This window comes from Lutzomyia longipalpis, chromosome 2 (assembly GCF_024334085.1).
Source record: "Lutzomyia longipalpis isolate SR_M1_2022 chromosome 2, ASM2433408v1".
Classification (NCBI taxonomy): domain Eukaryota; kingdom Metazoa; phylum Arthropoda; class Insecta; order Diptera; family Psychodidae; genus Lutzomyia; species Lutzomyia longipalpis.
The window spans coordinates 8,225,962-8,244,075 of record NC_074708.1 but is presented as its reverse complement, the minus strand read 5'-3'; the positions used below and the strand labels follow the sequence as shown (position 1 = coordinate 8,244,075).

Sequence of the window (18,114 nt, the reverse complement as noted above, 5' to 3'; positions counted from 1 at the left end):
GGCCTCCGTCCTCGGAAGCGGGATCGAAAGGAGCTCTTTTCTACCGGGAGCCCCAGCCACAAAGCAGGGGAGGGGGCGGCGCCTGTCCCTGAGGTAGGCGTCCACGATGGACCTCAGGTAGAGGCAAAGGAGAGGCATGATACTCCACTGCCTGAACAGCGGCTCCGAGTGCGCCCTTCCACGGGCGAACGACATTGCCCGGAGGGCACGCTTCTGGGCCACAACCAGGGATTCCAAGTGGGCTTTGTGAGCACCACCCCAGAAGACTAGGCCATACCTCAGAACAGATTCGCCGAGGGCGAAATAGAAGCCTCTGAGTAGGTGTCTTGGACACAACCGCCTCAGAGCGAAGAGCTGCCTTGTCATCGTTCTCATTCTACCCTCGACCTTCTCAATATGGGGTGACCACTTCATATCGCGATCCAAGATTAGGCCAAGATATTTGAAGCAGTCAACCTCTTGGGTGTCAACACATAAGTCAAGAGTGCACGGTGATGAGTGCCGTAGGCAGTCGCTCGAGTGGGAGATCAGGGAGATGTGGCCATCGCACCGACTTCAGAATCGCATCAAGTCCATTTTCGGGCTCACAATCATTCCATGGGAATCCATCCACTCCCGCACACAGATCAGGTCAGCCTCGACTCGCGGCAGTAGCTCCTCCAAAGATTCTCCCACGAAGAGCAGTGCTAGATCGTCCGCATAGGCTGTTCCGGTGCCCTTAAGAAAGCGGTCATCCAAGAGGCTATTTATGTATACCAGGAATAGCAGGGGTCCGAGAACAGATCCCTGCGGGACTCATTCATCCCCATTGAATGTATAATGGTAAAAATGTTAGGTTAGAAATCCGGATAATTATTGGACAAACCAATAGAAATCGCGTTTCCTGTTTGACAGTGACAGAAGTGAGAAAAAAACAACGAAAACCGTCTTCTTAACAAAAGGTATGGGTACAGCCAAACAGGAGGAATCGAACTTTTCTGCTTGATGGTGCAAGCCCACAACGCTGTGCGACTATAAACACTCAAAAACGGAGTTATCAAAAAAGTTTAATTTCTACAAGAAGTGTTAATTTATTAATTTTCTCAAATATCTAGAGAACAACGTGACAAATTAAAGAAAAAACAATCTGAAAAATAATGAAAAGATCGCCTGAAGAAGCACCTTTACATGTCATCAAAGAGATCATCAACATCCATAGAAGGAGCTCCAATAGCCGTTGCTGCGGCAGCATTGACATCAATTTCATAGAAAGCCTTAGCTTCGTCCTCTGTGACGGTACTCCCGGAATGTTCAGCACGCGAAATGAGTCCCAGTCGCTCCTTGACGACAATATCCTCCCACATATCACCCTTTTTGCGTTCAATAAGTCTCTCCCGGAATGCTGTGATCCAATCGTTGTAGCTGTAGGCTGCATCGAGGTGCATAGCTCCTTCGCGAAAGGCAAAGATCGCCTTGAAGACCTTCTCACGCTGCAGGATAGCAGCACTGAAGACAAGGCTGGAGATGACATTCTGAATCTGCCCGCAGATTGTGGAGAATTTCTCACCGCGATGCATGAGGAAGGCAAAATCTTCCGCTGGTGTGACTGTTCCCACCTCCACGATGTCCGTCTCGACGACATTTAGCACTGCAGGGGCATCTTCGAGCTGCTCAGCAGGTTCATCGGGATCAGTTACGGGCTTAAAGAGCTTCTTAATCCACATATCCTTCCGTGTTTGTGGTTTAGGGATCAATTCAAAGGCATTCTTAACCACCTGCGCAGCTTCCTGAGCTTGTGAGCGAATTTTCTTCGGTACAGTCACCTGCTCTTTGAGATCCTCACTGAAGGTGGGTAGTGGTTGTGTGGGATGCAATGCTCGAGCTGCGAGAGTTCTGTAGGTGAATTGTGCTGCAATATTGAGGGTGTTGCGCGTGGAGAAAGCCTCCAGGCCATCCTCTGATGCCTCCATGAGGTCCATGGCGTCAATTAGTTTATCCACAGCATCGTACTGTTCGGGACTTGGTTCGGTTTTCTTATCGTTGAAGGTGTTGAAGTGAAAATCCACAACGCCATCCCCGAAAGGAAGATCCAGCATTGTCAGGAAGGGGATGTTCTTCTTCTCCGTTGGAATGAGGGCGACAATTTTGGGTTTCGAGCGGGCATTGTACACCCGGCGGGCAATCATGGTGACACCCAAGTTCTTCATGGCCAGCACGAGGGACGTGAACATCTGGGCGGAAACTTCGCAGCCTTTCTGTGGCAGAACGATGTTTGATCCGGTTCCCGTGAGGAATTTCTGCCTGAGGTACTTTTCAGCTGTAAATCCGATGCACATCAAGCACTTTCCGGATGTCTTGAAGTCCACATCGAGGGCTGTGTCATAGGGAACAACCGTAGAGCCGTACATGTAGGCCTTAATGAGTTCCTCTGGCTGTGGGGTGTACTCCTCGCCACCCTTGAAGTGGCTGTAGGTGGATTTTGCCGGCTCTTCCGTGTACTCTGCCACAGTTTTCCAGGATTTCAGGTAAGACGGACGTTTTGTGTACAAATACGATGAAATGCGGATCTTCAGCTCTGATCCAATGGTCAGATCGCAATTCCAGGGCATTGCGCGGGTTTTCTTCTGCTGGAAGTACGTCAACTGATTCAGGGCGTTTGTGAATGTGCAGAAGATCCCATCAACCTCATCAATTAGCTTCTCAATGGCCTCCTCGTGGACTTTCTGCCATGGAGATTTATCCTCAGCCTGACTAAAGGCGACACTATCCTCAGAAATGCTGACCAAATTGTGGGAGATGACACTGAGATCTGTTCCCAATTTTCGCAATCCTTCCGCAAGGTCTTCGACTTTCCTTTTTGGTTTCTTGTTTGCAGTGAAAGGAGTTATCAGGACAATTTGGAAGTTCTTTAGCTTCTTTCCTCTGGAAGAAGAAATTAAGAAGTTGGTCAAAAGGATGAGAAATAATCATTTTCTTAATTAAAAAAAAACTCACTCAATTTGCTTGTTGAGGAAATCCAGCGCTACCTCAAGAGCTTCTGACCAGTCTGCATCAACACTGCCAATCTTGAGATGCTGCTCAATCAGCTCCAGCACTTCCCATGATGTCTCCCTCAGATTCATAGCCTTGGTGATGTTCTCATAACTTCCCGGTTCGGAGGCATTCAAATCATTGCTTGTTGAATCCGTTCCCATGAGGATGATACCCACCTGATCTCCAGGATTCGTAAAGATCTTCCTCTGGAGGATTTGGCTAAGGCATGATTTGGCAATCTCAAAGAAATTCCCATCTCCGCATTCCATTCCCGTACTTGCGCCGCAATCAAACACAATCACAGTTCCTTCCTGGAAGTTTTTTTTGTGTTAATTAACAGGTAATTCTTCTTGATTAAACTACAATTTACCTTTGCTGATGCTGCCATGGCTTTTTCTTTCTTATTTCCTGAAAACTTTCTGCGAAATCACTGAGAAAATCGAGGAATTTAGAACATTAATTTCTGATTGTTATGAAATTCACATTCGAGCGGCAAAAGGTGGAGTTTAAGAGGGCGCTGCGATTCAATAAAGGGGTGGGCAACAAAAATTGACAGAACTGGAACTGACGGCACCAGCTGAGGTGGAAAATAAGTGAAGATATTCGTGAAAAATGGCTTTTGCTTTGGCCAGAGTGCATGCAATTCCAAAGCAACAAATTGGTGAGTTTCCCTGTTGGATTTTCCTTTGATTTTCCATCAAAACTTGATGGGAAATTAATGCAAAAATGCGGTGTGTTTTGCGCAGTTTGGGAATGTCAACATTATATAATTTTCATTCGCTTTTCCAGCTGCTATTTATCCACTTTTGGTGAATTGTCAGCGTCGTGGGAATGCCACGGGTCCTCCGCCACCACCAAATGCCCCGCCGCCACAGACAAAGACAAAATTCGGGCCACTAGCGGATCAAGATAGGATCTTTACGAATCTGTATGGGAGGCATGATTGGCGTCTCAAGGGGGCCCTCAAGCGGGGGGATTGGTACAAGACGAAGGAGATCCTGCTGAAGGGATCAGAGTGGATTATTAGTAAGTCACACAAAAGTGGGATGAAGTTGATTAATCTTCAACAATCTCTCCATTTTTTTTTTAGATGAAATCAAGGTCTCGGGTCTCCGTGGTCGTGGTGGAGCTGGTTTCCCGTCTGGACTCAAGTGGTCCTTCATGAGTAAGCCCTCAGATGGGCGCCCCAAGTATCTTGTTGTGAATGCTGATGAAGGTGAACCGGGAACGTGCAAAGATCGCGATATAATGCGCCACGATCCTCACAAGCTCGTCGAGGGGTGCCTCATTGCGGGACGTGCAATGGGGGCTCAAGCGGCATACATCTACATCCGTGGGGAGTTCTACAATGAAGCTTCCAACATGCAGTACGCCATTGCTGAGGCATACCAGGCGGGATTAATTGGGAAGAATGCTTGCGGATCGGGGTATGATTTTGATGTTTTCATGCATCGTGGCGCTGGGGCGTACATTTGCGGCGAGGAAACAGCCCTGATTGAATCGTTGGAGGGAAAGCAGGGAAAGCCACGCCTAAAGCCCCCATTCCCAGCTGATATTGGGGTCTTTGGGTGCCCCACAACTGTTACGAATGTCGAAACAGTGGCCGTTTCGCCGAGTATCTGTCGTCGTGGTGGTGTGTGGTTTGCCAGCTTTGGACGCACCCGGAATTCCGGGACGAAGCTCTTCAATATCTCGGGGCACGTGAACAATCCCTGCACCGTTGAGGAGGAGATGTCAATCCCCCTGAAGGAGCTCATTGAACGTCATGCCGGTGGTGTTCGTGGTGGGTGGGAGAATCTCCTGGCTGTCATTCCCGGTGGCTCATCGACCCCGTGCATCCCGCAGAATGTCTGCACGGAGGCTATTATGGACTTTGATGGGCTCGTGCAGGTGCAGACATCCCTGGGAACGGCTGCCGTGATTGTCATGGATAAATCCACGGATATCATTCGTGCCATTCACAGATTGTGTGAATTCTACAAGCACGAGAGTTGCGGGCAGTGCACACCGTGCCGCGAGGGTTTGGGATGGATGAACAAGATTATGGGGCGCTTTGTGACGGGTAATGCGCAAAAGGCGGAGATTGATATGCTCTGGGAGATTTCGAAGCAAATTGAGGGGCATACCATTTGTGCTCTGGCCGATGGAGCTGCATGGCCCGTTCAGGGGCTCATCCGGCACTTCCGCCCTGTGATTGAGAAACGCATCGAGGCGGCAGGTGGGCAGAAGGTGGCACATCGCCAGTGATTGTGGGCGTCGAACGATAGCAAAAAATTCTCCTTAGAAGATCACATTCAATTGTAAACTTCAACATGTAACTTATCTTACCCAAGAAGAAAAGGGGAGTTGATTTTTCTCTTTAAAAAATACAGAAAAAATTAAATAAAATTCATTCGTTTTCTTCGTAGTTTCGCAAAATGTTTGTTTTGAGCCTTTGAGAAGAATTTTTTTTTAATTTTTTGGTTCAATTTCATCAAGGAGAATCTTTTTATTATTTGAATAAAATATTAAAAAATCCAATTAAACGTTTTTTTCTGTTTTTTAACCTTTTAAATTCCGCATGTTATTCAGGGAGTCAAGACTATTTTTTTCATTAACCCTCCGTATACTGTGAGGGGTAGGTGACCGACCCCAGAGCAATATTTTGATCAGTCGCGGCTTAGTTATTTGGGGTATAGAACTAAGCTTCTGGAAATAAGTTCCCTGATAATCTGAGAAGATTGTGTAAAAATTTGAGGTCAATCCGACCACCAGAAGAAAAGTTATTAACAAAAATGTAAGAAGAGGGAATTCAAAAATTGGTGTAACGGTCAAATTTATTCAATTTTCTCTTCGCTTTGTCACTCTCTGTCTCTTTCTAGAAGATTCTAACCTCAAAAAATTCATCTATTTATTTTTGTGTTTTAAAATAAACAAAAGACTTCTTATGGAGTACCAAGGAGTCTATTATAGCTCTTTTGAACGAAAAAATTGGATTATTTTGCGAAAAATTCTATGGGGTCGGTCACCTACCCCAATAGTAATGCGCGTAAGTGTTTTGCTCACAGTATACGGACGGTTAAAAAATCAATGATTAAATTAACTGTCCCTACGCCATGGCCAAAATACTCAGGCGCATTGCCATGGGGTAGGTGACCGACCCCATAGAATTTTTCGCAAAATAATCCAATTCTTTCCGTCAAATGTGCATTAATAGACTCCTTTGTACTTCTTAATAAGTTTTTTGTCCATTTTGGAACACAAATAATTTTTAAATGGATTTTTTCAATGAGTTTTTTTGAGGTTGGAATGATCAAGAAAAGATATGAAAAACATCGAAAAGAATTAATTGAATTTTGACCGTTACACCAATTTTTGAATTCCCTCTTCTTACATTTTTGTTAATAACTTTTTTTTTCTAGTGGTCGGATCGAACTGAAATTTTGACAAAATGTTCTCAGATAACCAAGGAACTTATTCCCAAAAGATGGGGTTTAAATCTCTGAGAATTAGGGCGTAATAGCTCAAAATAGAGCTCTGGGGTCGTTCACTTACCCCTCATGGCAGATGCGGGGTTAAAATTATTTTATTATCGCTTTTTGAGCTTTTCCTGAACCCTTCCGCTTCTGATTGTGACTTTTTTAAAACTCGGCAGGTAAATATAGTCACCAGAGCGGGGTAAATAAAGTCGGTGGAATTTTCCGACATTTCCAAGGGTTTTACACCTAAGAGATTGATTGTAGTTGATAGCTAATCTTCTCACCTTTTTATCCGCAACAAGAAATTTCACTTTTACTTATCAAAAACTCAATAAAAGGAAATAATTTAAAATTATTTTATTACCATTTCAGGAACTTCTTACCTTCCAGATATCTGAACAAAAAAAAATACAATATTTCAAAAATTTTAAAACATTAAACATAAAATTAACATTTAAAGTAAAACGACAACTTAGCATAATTTTTTTTACTAATTTATTTTTGTCATTTTGTTCAATGAAAAATCACATTTTGGCGCACCTTCAATTTTTTTTATTTAATTTCCCATTTCGCTAAAAAATTTCGCATTTTTTGCTAAATAGAAAAATATCTTGTTGTTCAGTTTTATTTTATTTTTCTTTACATTTTTTTCTCTCTCTATCAAATTCCTTGTTCTTTTTTTTTTATTTGAAATCAGTTTTTTTTTGTTAAATAAAAGACAACCAAAATACAATTTTATTTGTTCCTCATTAATTTTTTTATTTTCTTGTCACATTTTTTTCGTTTGTTAAAAATCTTTTTATTTTCTAAATATTTTTTTTATTACATAAATATAAATAATATTGGCCTTTTTGTGCTTTTGATTTACAACACACACACAAACACACAAAGTCAACGAAGATTGGGGAAAGAAGGGAGGGGGAAAATAGGGGAAGAATAATTTAATCACCTTTTATTTCTCTATTTTATTTATTTATTTTTCACAGTTTCTTTTGGGAGGGAAAATCATTTTTTATTTTACAAAATCTTAAATTTATTATTTTAAAATAAACAAAATTTCCTTCCGCTGTTGCCTATAAATTAGAGAAGAGAAAAAAGAAAATAATTAAGAGGAGTAATAGAAGAAATTATAAAATATCAAAACTTGTCGAGATTAACGAGTTGGGGGGTGTGGGGGAGGTCTTGTGAAAAAAATTCCCGCAGAGGATTTGGCGCAGCTCCATCAATGTAACGAGAACATTTCCTCTCTGAATCCTTTTCTTTATTTTTATTCACGAAAATTCAGTACAGAATTTTTTTTATTTGCTTTTATTACCTTCACTCTCTCATGTTTTATTTTTTATTTTTTTTTATTAAAAGAACGTAGGAACAACTTTTTTTTATTCGGATAAAGATTTTTATTCATTTTTTAATTAATTTTTTTGTCTATCAAACATCCCCGTTTTTCTGTTTTTTTTTTCTCTCTCAAAACTGCATTAAACAAGTAAATGTCTAAATATTTTTTTCTCTGTTTCGCAAAAAAATTTCTCTATAATAATTTTTTTATTGAGATAATCCAGCCAATTTTTTTTATAAATATATTTTTCTTTTATTCAAGTCATCCTTTCGTTTTATTTTATTTTTCTTTAATATCTCCTCGCCACGCTTTTATTCCTAAAATTCCTTTTTTAGTGTTAATTACAATTTATTTTTTTAAATTATTATTATTTTTTTTTTGCTTCTTCCTCGTCTCTCTGCCTACCTAATGCCATCATTACCTGCCAAACCGCTTTTCCGAACCATCAACTCCCGTCTCTCATTTATTTTCACATCCCTCTCAATATTTTGTTGTATAATAATTTTATTTTCTGTTTTTTTTTCTTTACTAATATAATAGTATTTTTTTTATTAGGTTTGCATATTTTATGAATATAGCAATATTTTTTCTCAATAATTAATTGATATTTCTTTTTTTTTATATTTATATTAATATTAAATGTTAAATATTTCACTATTGTTCAGGGGCTGGCTTGAGTTCTTTTATCTGCTTAATTAAATAAGCTTTCTCGTCGTTAAACTGCTCATCCTCGGATCGGTCGGTGTGGAATTTCGTGAGAAAATCCACCAACTTCTCCTGATTCCTCAGTAAAATGTCCAGTATTGGTTTCGGTTTATTTGGATTCGCCACAAATACCTAACAAATAACCCAAATACGTTAACTTTTCTATTCCTTTTTTCTTTTTTTTTATTGAATTTAATTTTAAAATTAAAAAAAAAAAAGATTTTTCTTACCTTGAATACGTGGAAGGCTTCAAACTGAATATTTCTCGATTTCTCCTTTAGCATATTCATCATAAGTTTCAAGTTGTCCGGATTCGAAATGTACTTTGTCATAACCTACACGGTAAAAGAGGAAGTAAGAAAGAAATCCTTCTTTAGATTCTTAATTCCGTAATTTAGTGTAAAGATATTTGCTTAAAAAAATTCTTAAAACAGTTTATTCGTTTCTCAATGGGAAAACCTATCAGATTTATCCAAAAAAATACGAACAATGACGTCACCATTGTAATTCTTTTCCTTTAAATGCATAAAACATATTAATATCTTGTTTAAAAAATAATCGACGAAACGTTAAACATGAATGACTTATATTGATAGAGACAAGAAACAAAACGGTGACGTCATTTATTGCATTTTTAGGTAAATCTTTGATATCTTCTTTTCTTGTTGTTTTCAGTGAAAAATTGGAAGTCTGTTTGGGTTTTTCTTTTTTTTATATATTCTCAAAAAGAATAGGAATAACTTGATTATTTCCTCGGATAAAGATTATTTCTCATAGAAAAACGAATAAACTCCTTTGCTGAATAAATATTCTAAAATTATGATTTTTTTGTTGAACAAAAAAATTTAAATATTAATCCCAATATTGCTCTAAATTGTCGTAAAACTAATAATTTTAAAATTAAAGTTATTTATTTTTCTTTTCCATCCTAAAAATCAAAAATTAATACTTAAAAAAAATTAGCTAAATATTAAATTACTTACATAATTTAACATACAAGAATAGATTTTAGACTTTTTTTAACTGTACAATTCGAATGAATAAATAGTTATGATTTTAGATAAATTTCTTTTATTCTAAAATAATTTCAAAGAATTTTAATATAAAATTCTCTTAAGTTCTAAATAAGAACTAGGTCTGAATAAATTTTAGAACTTCTATGTAATTTTTTAATCTTTTATATATCGTTAAATGATTAAAATTCCAAAATTGATTTTTTTAAATTTATAATTAGAATAAAAATGTTAATTTTATTTTCTGTATTTCGATATCTTTTCCAACTCGACTAATTAATCCAGTATAAATTATTCTGAATCACTAAATTAAATTGTTTGATTAATTTGTAATTATTCAGAATATATTCTTATAAAAATAATTAATCTAAACTAAATGAATAAACAAATAAATGTTCAAAATAAAATATTTTTATCTCTTATTCTTTTATCTTAAACTCTGTAGACAGAAATGAGTCTATTTACGAAGAATAAATAAAACAAAGCACTTGAAAAGTTTTCCTATAGAATATTATAAAGCCGATTTAATTTAATCTCACCAGGATAATTAATAGGAAATTAAAACATACAACATAATGTTTCTGTTGCATTTTTAGAACGAATTTATTCCTCCCTCTGCTATCTTTTCACTCTAAAAATGGATTTGTCGTTTGGGGCAGAATGTATTGATTTCACATTCAAAATTATTGTGTCTGTTTTATTTTTATCTTTTGCATTTTGTTATCTAAACGATGCAAATTCAGTTGAATATTTTGCAAAAATACAAAACAAAAATATTTCATAAAATTCATGCAAAAATGATGCATTTTTCTAAACAAATTCATCGCTTCTATTCCCCCCCCCCAGTGATTAACAAGAAAGAAGGTGGAGGCTTCCTTGTCCACCTTGACTGGTGCAAAAGTAAAATGATAATAATAATAGAAAAAAAAAACTCTGTGTGTGAGCAAAATGCATCTTCTTGATGGCGATGCCCTAAAAAAGCGCATGGAAAGAGAGATTTTTTTTTATTTTTGCCAACATACCGTAAAGTTGTGCCTGTCGAGCAGCAACTCCCCGAGCAGCTTGAGACTCTGTCGTCGTGTGACGTAGTTTTCCGAATTCAACAGTCTCTGGTAGTGTGAGAAGACTTTATCGTAGTTCGTCTCCAAGAATTCAGCACAGAGAATCTTGTGCCTCGTGAGGAGCTCCTTGAATGTTGAGAATGCATCTGAGGCAATATCGAACGTCGACACCTCGACGTAGCGGAAAAAGTTGAAAAATTCATCCGAATGGAGCATTATTTTCGCCAATGCCTCATACCGTGCGCACTCGCGCAGCATTGTCCCGCAGTTAAGGGCAATCTCCTGATGCTCATAGCCCGCCATCAATGTGAAAAGAATTTCGGGCTTTGTGCAAATGTACTCCACTGTCGGTGATCTCGTGCCAATTTGCCGTCTGAGCACATTGTTGAAGACCTGCGCCACATCCTTCTTCCCCTCAAAGTCAATCCGGTTGAGGTTTTGTATGAGTAACAGCAGCAAATTGCTGTTGTACAGCTCCTGAGACAATTGCGCCACAATGTAATCTGTCTGTGGCTCCGCATCTGATGTCCCATACAGCATATTCTTGATAAGTACCTGCGTGTTGTGCACGAAATGAGGAAGAAAACAATGATTTTGTTTCGTTTCATCAACAATAAAAATTCAAAGCACTGTCGCGGTAATTTCTGGGAAAAAGGCAACATTAAATTGCCTCACATTTGGATATTCATTCATTTTTTTTAAAGCAGAATAAAACGTTCTTCTCACGATTTTTTTTAAAAAAGTTAAAAGAACAATTCTGGAGTTGAAGAAACTCCACCTCCTCTGCCGCTGCAAACAAACAGAGGTGAGAGAGATCACGTAGAGAAATTTCTTTTTGGGAGGGTAATTGCGAGAAAAGAAAACTTTTAGAGCCAATCCGACAGTCATCTTAATCAAAAAATCATTTGGTGCATTTAGAGAAAAGAAAATTTTAGGCGCTTTCATTTTATTTAGAAAGAAAAATTATATAAATATTTAAATAAGATTCAAACAATAAAAATATAAGAATCTTTTAATGTTCTTAAAATAAAGGAGTTTATTCATTTTAACCCTTCGGCGTCTATTGGATCATCATACACTGACACAAACTCTTTAAAGGTTACATTTATATATTTTAAAGAACTAAAACTAATTAAATTATTTTAGAAATTAAATTAAATTCACGTAATAAGAGACCAAAGGAAGATGTTTTAACTAAGAAATGTTCCTTAAGAATATCCGAAAAAAATATTGTGATCAAAAGACGCAATGTTTTAATTTGACGTTCCTTTGACGTCAACGTGAAACATAAGAAAAACATTGAAACAACTATTTGAATTTGAATTTTTGCGACTTGTAACAAATTCCTTCACTTTCACAACTAATTTTCCTATTTTCTTGAAAATAAATTAATAGAGAATCATCGAAAATTATTAAGAAATTCATCCATTTAATAACTTCTATGTTACCTGATGAATGTGTTAACCCTTTCACGTTTTTTGGGTCATACGCTGACCCAAACGTGAAACATTTTATTTTTTCACTTATTTATGAATGTAATTGTTTTTCCATGTTACAAATGCATCAAATTCACGCATAAGGGGCCAAAGAAGACGTTCTGAATGAGAAAAGTCCTCTAAAAAAATTCATAGCATAAAAATCGCGATAAAAGAGCGCATGTTTCAATGTTTTTATGTTTCACGTTGGACGTTAAAGGGTTAAAGAACACCACTTGTCAAAATTCGTCACTTGCAACAACAAATGTCTTATTTATAAAACAAAAAAAAATACTTATACGACATTTTCTGTTGTAAGTGACTAGTTGGAGTTTTTTTTAAGAATCTTTTTCACTCTAAAAACTTCTAAGGAGGGTCTATAGGAATAAAACAAAAAAAAAGTATTTAATTTAATCTTTGATCTTTATTGATCAATAATTTGCTTTAATTTTTTCCTCATAGGAATACAATTTACATTCTTACTAAAAGAAGATAATCTGACTTATGAGAGACATTCTTGTCCCTAAATTAAGTGAAAAGCAAAATTATTGGCTCGTCTCAGAAGAACTTTTAAGTTGAAAAAATATCTAAAAATTCATAAATATCAAATTCTTTACTAACAAAACGAACAAACAACTTTAATACTTCTTATGTTAGAAAGCGCCTGAAGCTTTCTCCTTTCATAGATTACAAAATGATAAATAATGTCCTTTATTAAGAAACTGATTCAAGAGGATTTATGTAATAAACCTCGAATCTATTCAACCCTCGTTTGAAAAGTTCCTCCGTGGACGGGGAGAGTCCTTGAGAAGAGATAATCCTTAGACATTTAATGAAAATTGATTTTCGGCGAAATTTTCTACCCAAGGCTCTCATCCTCATCGTGTTATATAATATGTCTTTCTCTACTCAAATTTTTGATGGTGAATGCCTATAAAATGCTTGTAAAATTGCTTTGTTTAATTTCTATATCGATCTTCCTGTAGAACTTTTACATTATTACACAGACAATATTACAGTTGAAACTTTGCTTTTAATTCCCAAACAACATTCTGCTGGAAGTTTTTTTCCTTCTTTCAATGTAATCAAAGGTTTGTGTTGTTGGAGATTTTAATAATTAACAAGTTAAAGAATTTTTCATTAAAGAGAATTCTAAATTTGAATTATTTTTTTTCCTTCAAGAGCAACACCAGCATAAAATAAATCAATAAATTCTGTCGTCACCTCGAGTTTAGCATAAAAAACCACAAATGTGGCTTTCCGTCACAATCTATACAAACTCCCATAATGCTTTAACGTATAAAATGTATTTTTTAAAGGATTTATGAACAAGTAGTTGACTCATTCACTGATAAGTGGCCATTCACATGGAGTACCGGGCAATAACTCGTGAGAAAAGAGGATTAAAATTCCTCCTTAACTGCATACTGGGGGGAACGGGAAGGGTGGCAGCCACAAGACAGGGTGATGAGCAAAATATTTCTCTCAGTGTATCTAATCTCAGTGGAGAATCTGGACCACGCGAAAGCTCTCTGTGTGGCAGTGCAGCTGCCACCTTGTTTAGGTGAATCTTGTGACTAATCCCCCCAAGAGCAGTGCGCGAGGTAGCGCGAAAAAAAAAGAGCCACATCGATAAGATATCGCGACTTTTAGAGAGTCTCTGCGAATTCCATTGCTTGTTAATTATTTTAAACTTGCAATTAGTGAGCAATTTCCTCGCTAATTGCTTTTTGGCTCAATCTCACTGCCTTTTTGCTCTCTTCTCTACGGGTGGATTTGGGGGCTGAATTACATATGGAAATTCATTGGGAGCTTGGGGAGGGTTTGGTGAGCGTCCCAAGAGGTTTCCCACGGGGGATATCGTGTGAGATACATCTCTGTATACCTCTGGAGTATTGATAAAATATCACGTGAATAATGCAAAGAGATGAAAGGATGTAACACCTCGAGGGATTTGTCATCCTTCCAGTGTTTCAGGGATTTTTTTTTTCAGAGAAGTAGGATACCTCGAGAGTATTAGTGGGAGAAGGTGTCCAAGGATTTGTTGACATTCTCGGACAAGTAGAGATGGTGCAAGAGGCCTTGAGGAGATTGTTTTATCGATTTGTTTCCCAACTACGGATATATGACGCGCTGTCATCCAAATTGAGGCAATTTTCACAATTATTTTGGGCAGATGAAGGTTAATTGGGGGCTTATTGGTACTCACCAAGTTCTTACTGACATCCTCCTGTGCCTTTTCAGCCTTCTTATCGCCACGCTCGAGGGAATTCACGGATTCCTTGAGCGCCTTGACAAGCTCCGCCGGGGACTTTTGTGACTTCCACAGGGGCATCTTGGTGTACGCTGAATGAGAGGCTGCAATGAGCTGGGTTTTCCTGGTGAGCTGCTGTGTGACCTAGAGGTGATTCCCGGAGCAATGCAGAGCGCAAAACAATCACACTGTGAAAATCAATTAACGCCTCAACACCTCACACGCCACACTGCACAGTCACAACTCTCTGTGTACACAAAAATGCTCTCAATTAATCCTTCCCGGAGCACTTGAGACCGCAATCACCTTCATGGGCACATCAATTCATTCGGATTTTGTGTAATTTCCGCCAACCGTTTGAGCTGCAAAATATCTTCGCTTTTTTTATGGGAGAAATGAATTTTCTCTCACAGGTTTTTTGACAGATTGACGTCACGACCAAAGGGTTGATTTTGGGAGTGGGGGGCAGGGATGAAAAGAAAATCCCCAACACACCAAAATATCACACTTTTCACGCAATTTTCACAGCAAACTCGCAACTAATTTTCCCACAACGCACGATGGACGCGCACACGGCGATAGAATTGGTCGCAATATCGTCAATTTTACTGCACCTTTTCACCTATTTTCGCAGCTGCACTTTTTTCACTTGATTTTTGACAGATAGATCATCGATCCCCACCTCGAATGTTTCAATACTGTCCTTCGGAATGTCCCGATTGACTTTGCTTTGAACACTCCTGGGACAAAATGAGGCATCTTCAGGGACAAAATTTCAAAAAAAAAAATTGAAAGAGAATGATTTTTAGGATTTTTAGACATACAATTTACTGGCTATTTATGATTTGTCTCATGGAATATCTTAAGACGCTTGAGACAGTCTTGAATAGATTATCACAGAGAATAGAGAAATTACAATATAAAAGAGAACAGCACACAAAGCAAAAAATATCGTTACAACAATGAAAAGTGTAACAAGGCATCCTGAGACAATTACATGTCAAAGGCTATTTCTTCATTTCCAATGCAGTGGAACATTTCGCGACATTTCCGCGGATGGGCTCTCCCTGTCAGAGTTTTCGCCTTTTCGCCACTTCCGTGGAAAAATTCCCCAGACACATCCCATGAAATTTTTCCCACCTGTGGGAAATTTCATTGGGCGCGTCAGCTGTCGTGAGGAAAAAATGTTTCCGTGAAGACGCGCGTGAAAATTCATTGTGATTTTTCCATTTAAAAATTTGCTTAAATTCCGGGCTTGTAGTGCAAATTAGTGGCTGACACTATGGATTTCCGTGCCATCATGTCTTCATCATTCGTCCGAGTAAAGGTGAGTTCCGGGAGCCTTTTGAATTTCCGGATGTTTGGTTTGGGTTTTTTTTTGTGGGAATTTGTTGCTCAACTTCCTTGCCATTTGCAGCTCGTTACCATTGTGCACCTGACGCTCATTAGCAATGCCATGCTGAGTAACTGGAGTCCCCAGGCGTACATCTTCTACAATGTCTTCTTCATGGTGAGCCTCTTCTGGGCATTGCACAGCAAAGAATCCGTTGATGCTGTTTACATGGTGAGTCATCCACCCCTTTCCTGGACAAAGAACCCTATTCAATGACATTTTCTTTTGTTTTCTCTTTGTCTTCAAGGCTACCCTTATTGACGCCGTGAGCTTCTTCCTGGATCTCTTTTGCATCATTGGATACTTTTCCGCTCACAGTGAGTACCTTTGCCTCCTTCCACTCAATGCAATTAAGAAGCCAAAAGCCCCCAATTGTGGGGGGCAGAAATCACGATAAGGAACTTCCGGTTGTGACTATTGTTTCTTTGTTTTTCCACCTTAGATCCATGGTCAGTGACCTTTGCCATCATAAATTTAGTCGCGAGACCCTTCTCAACCCTCCTGCTTCAGCGCGAATTAACCGAAAGGGGCGGCAGCCTCAATCCAGCAGCAATTTTCCCAACCACAGAGCAAAGGAGCTACGAGGATATTGATCGTACGACCAATCAGAGTGTTCCTACGAACCAACAACCCCCAACAACAGTCACATTTTAATGTACCTACCACACTTCCCCTCCCGCGCGGCGTCTTTCGTGCCCAAGAAGAAGAAATTATTCATAAGACGCTGCTCAACACTCGTGGGTGCCCTAAACACCCTCTCAGCTCACCCCAAAATTACCCAATTTGACCGCCGAGGAAAACCCTCATCAGCAGCTGTGCTGAATGTGAATGAATCATCGATGATTTTGTCCTCTTACCTAAAATAATTACTCATTATTTAATTTTTCTTCCTCCTACTCTTCCCTTCTTCTCTGAATCTTATCAACACGGCTGGGCAATCTCACCAGGCAGCATCACAAAATTGTATAGACAAAGCACGCAATCTCATTTTTTTATCAACAAATCAACAAAAAAAAGATCAAAAAGACATTGGGAATGATAAAAGACACTCAACAAAGATCTTCTTTATTTTATTCTTAAAAATCTTACCCAAAAAAATGTTATACTAAAAATGTTATGCTTTTGTATTTAAGTTTATAAATTTAATAATATATTTGATTAATGTACTGAGAGGCGTTTGTTTGAATTCTTCTCTCTCCCACTAATGGGAAATCAATTTAACAGCGAAAGTCACGTAAGGTATGTCCTCCTAATGTCCCTTCCGTGTCCTGGCAATTTCATGAAAAGCAATTTTTGTGATTAATTTACGAATGGGGATGTAAATATAATTTTTTATTGCTCAATATTCTGCTTCAATTTTCATGTTTGGGGCATTTTCCTGCAGTAGTAAAAAAAATAATAATTTTCTTGATCTCAATATTTCTTTTAATACGAAAAATTCTTGAAAATATCGCGTCCGACTTCTAAATCATCCAGAAAAGTCAAATTTGAATTAAAATTATTGGAATTTCTTTTTTCAAAAAGTTCTCGAACTTTCTCTAAACGAATTCTATTTACTTTATTAAATTTAAAACTCTTTATATAATTTTTTTATACACTCAAAATCAATAAAGAAAATTTGACTAGAGTGGTGGACAATTTTCGATGGTTATTTTTGCCTTTCATCAGGTTTGAATATTTGGAGAAATTAGTTTGTAGATTTTTCAGTAGGTATAGTTTTCCTAGATTTGTCATTGACTTGAAATTTTTTTTGAAAATTCGCTTTTATCTTCAATCTGTCCTTTAAACACAAAATATTACAAAAGAATAAGTTTTCCAAAAATTACAATAACACTTTTATAAGCTAAATGTGCTAAATGAAAATAAAAAAAAATTACTTAATGGAAAGGACGCGGAAGTAAAAGTTCGTTATGTCGGCCATTTTTTTAAATCACCAAAGGTTGAACTTTTCGTTAATTTCCCAAAAATTCTTGCAAATTTCTCAAAGTTAAAGAAACGAAATTACTAAATTGCTCAGGTTTTTGTTAATTTCAAACGAAAGCACCTCAATTGTATTTAATTTTTATTAATTTAATTGATTAAATTGCTCTGGCAACGCTTTCAATAGACTCTGCATCAGCTTTTCTACAATTTTCTTTTACGTATAAATTGAATAGTGTCTGTAAAAGTATTAAATCATCATCAATTGAATTTATTTTCTCTTCAAAATTGTTAGTTTCTTTCGAGATTGATTGCTGGAGTACAGCTAAATTAATAATAATATGAGGAATAGTCCACGATCTATGCTTCAACTTCGCATTGGTTTAATCTGTGAGTTTATTGTTGTGTTGTTATCCAATACTTACCACCACTTCAATGCATTTGGCTTTTCATTTTTTTTCACTTTCTCAGGAAATTTATTCACTTT

The 18,114-nt window shown here is 37.6% G+C and overlaps 5 protein-coding genes across 5 annotated transcripts in view; 3 read left to right on the top strand and 2 right to left on the bottom strand.

Annotated features, from left to right (window-relative positions):
- The window catches only part of LOC129789069 (39S ribosomal protein L3, mitochondrial), a 227,469-nt gene that overhangs the window by 80,279 nt on the left and 129,076 nt on the right, over window positions 1-18,114 (top strand). The gene's annotated exons all lie outside the window — the stretch shown is intronic.
- On the bottom strand, window positions 1,028-3,520 carry LOC129788986 (X-ray repair cross-complementing protein 5). Its single transcript, XM_055825561.1, has 3 exons — window positions 3,383-3,520; window positions 2,974-3,323; window positions 1,028-2,901 (listed from the first exon to the last, which is right to left on the bottom strand). The coding sequence occupies exons 1-3, from the start codon at window positions 3,398-3,400 to the stop codon at window positions 1,164-1,166; spliced, it is 2,106 nt and encodes a 701-aa protein (XP_055681536.1). The 5' UTR covers window positions 3,401-3,520; the 3' UTR covers window positions 1,028-1,163.
- On the top strand, window positions 3,541-5,400 carry LOC129789037 (NADH dehydrogenase [ubiquinone] flavoprotein 1, mitochondrial). The gene is made up of 3 exons (XM_055825651.1): window positions 3,541-3,673; window positions 3,802-4,038; window positions 4,103-5,400. Exons 1-3 carry the CDS (start codon window positions 3,625-3,627, stop codon window positions 5,257-5,259), a joined length of 1,443 nt encoding a protein of 480 aa, XP_055681626.1. The 5' UTR covers window positions 3,541-3,624; the 3' UTR covers window positions 5,260-5,400.
- On the bottom strand, window positions 6,943-15,004 carry LOC129789081 (protein Mo25). Its single transcript, XM_055825719.1, has 4 exons — window positions 14,270-15,004; window positions 10,547-11,140; window positions 8,742-8,846; window positions 6,943-8,643 (listed from the first exon to the last, which is right to left on the bottom strand). The coding sequence occupies exons 1-4, from the start codon at window positions 14,393-14,395 to the stop codon at window positions 8,461-8,463; spliced, it is 1,008 nt and encodes a 335-aa protein (XP_055681694.1). The 5' UTR covers window positions 14,396-15,004; the 3' UTR covers window positions 6,943-8,460.
- On the top strand, window positions 15,471-16,879 carry LOC129789143 (type-1 angiotensin II receptor-associated protein-like). Its single transcript, XM_055825800.1, has 4 exons — window positions 15,471-15,641; window positions 15,732-15,878; window positions 15,955-16,024; window positions 16,150-16,879. The coding sequence occupies exons 1-4, from the start codon at window positions 15,597-15,599 to the stop codon at window positions 16,359-16,361; spliced, it is 474 nt and encodes a 157-aa protein (XP_055681775.1). The 5' UTR covers window positions 15,471-15,596; the 3' UTR covers window positions 16,362-16,879.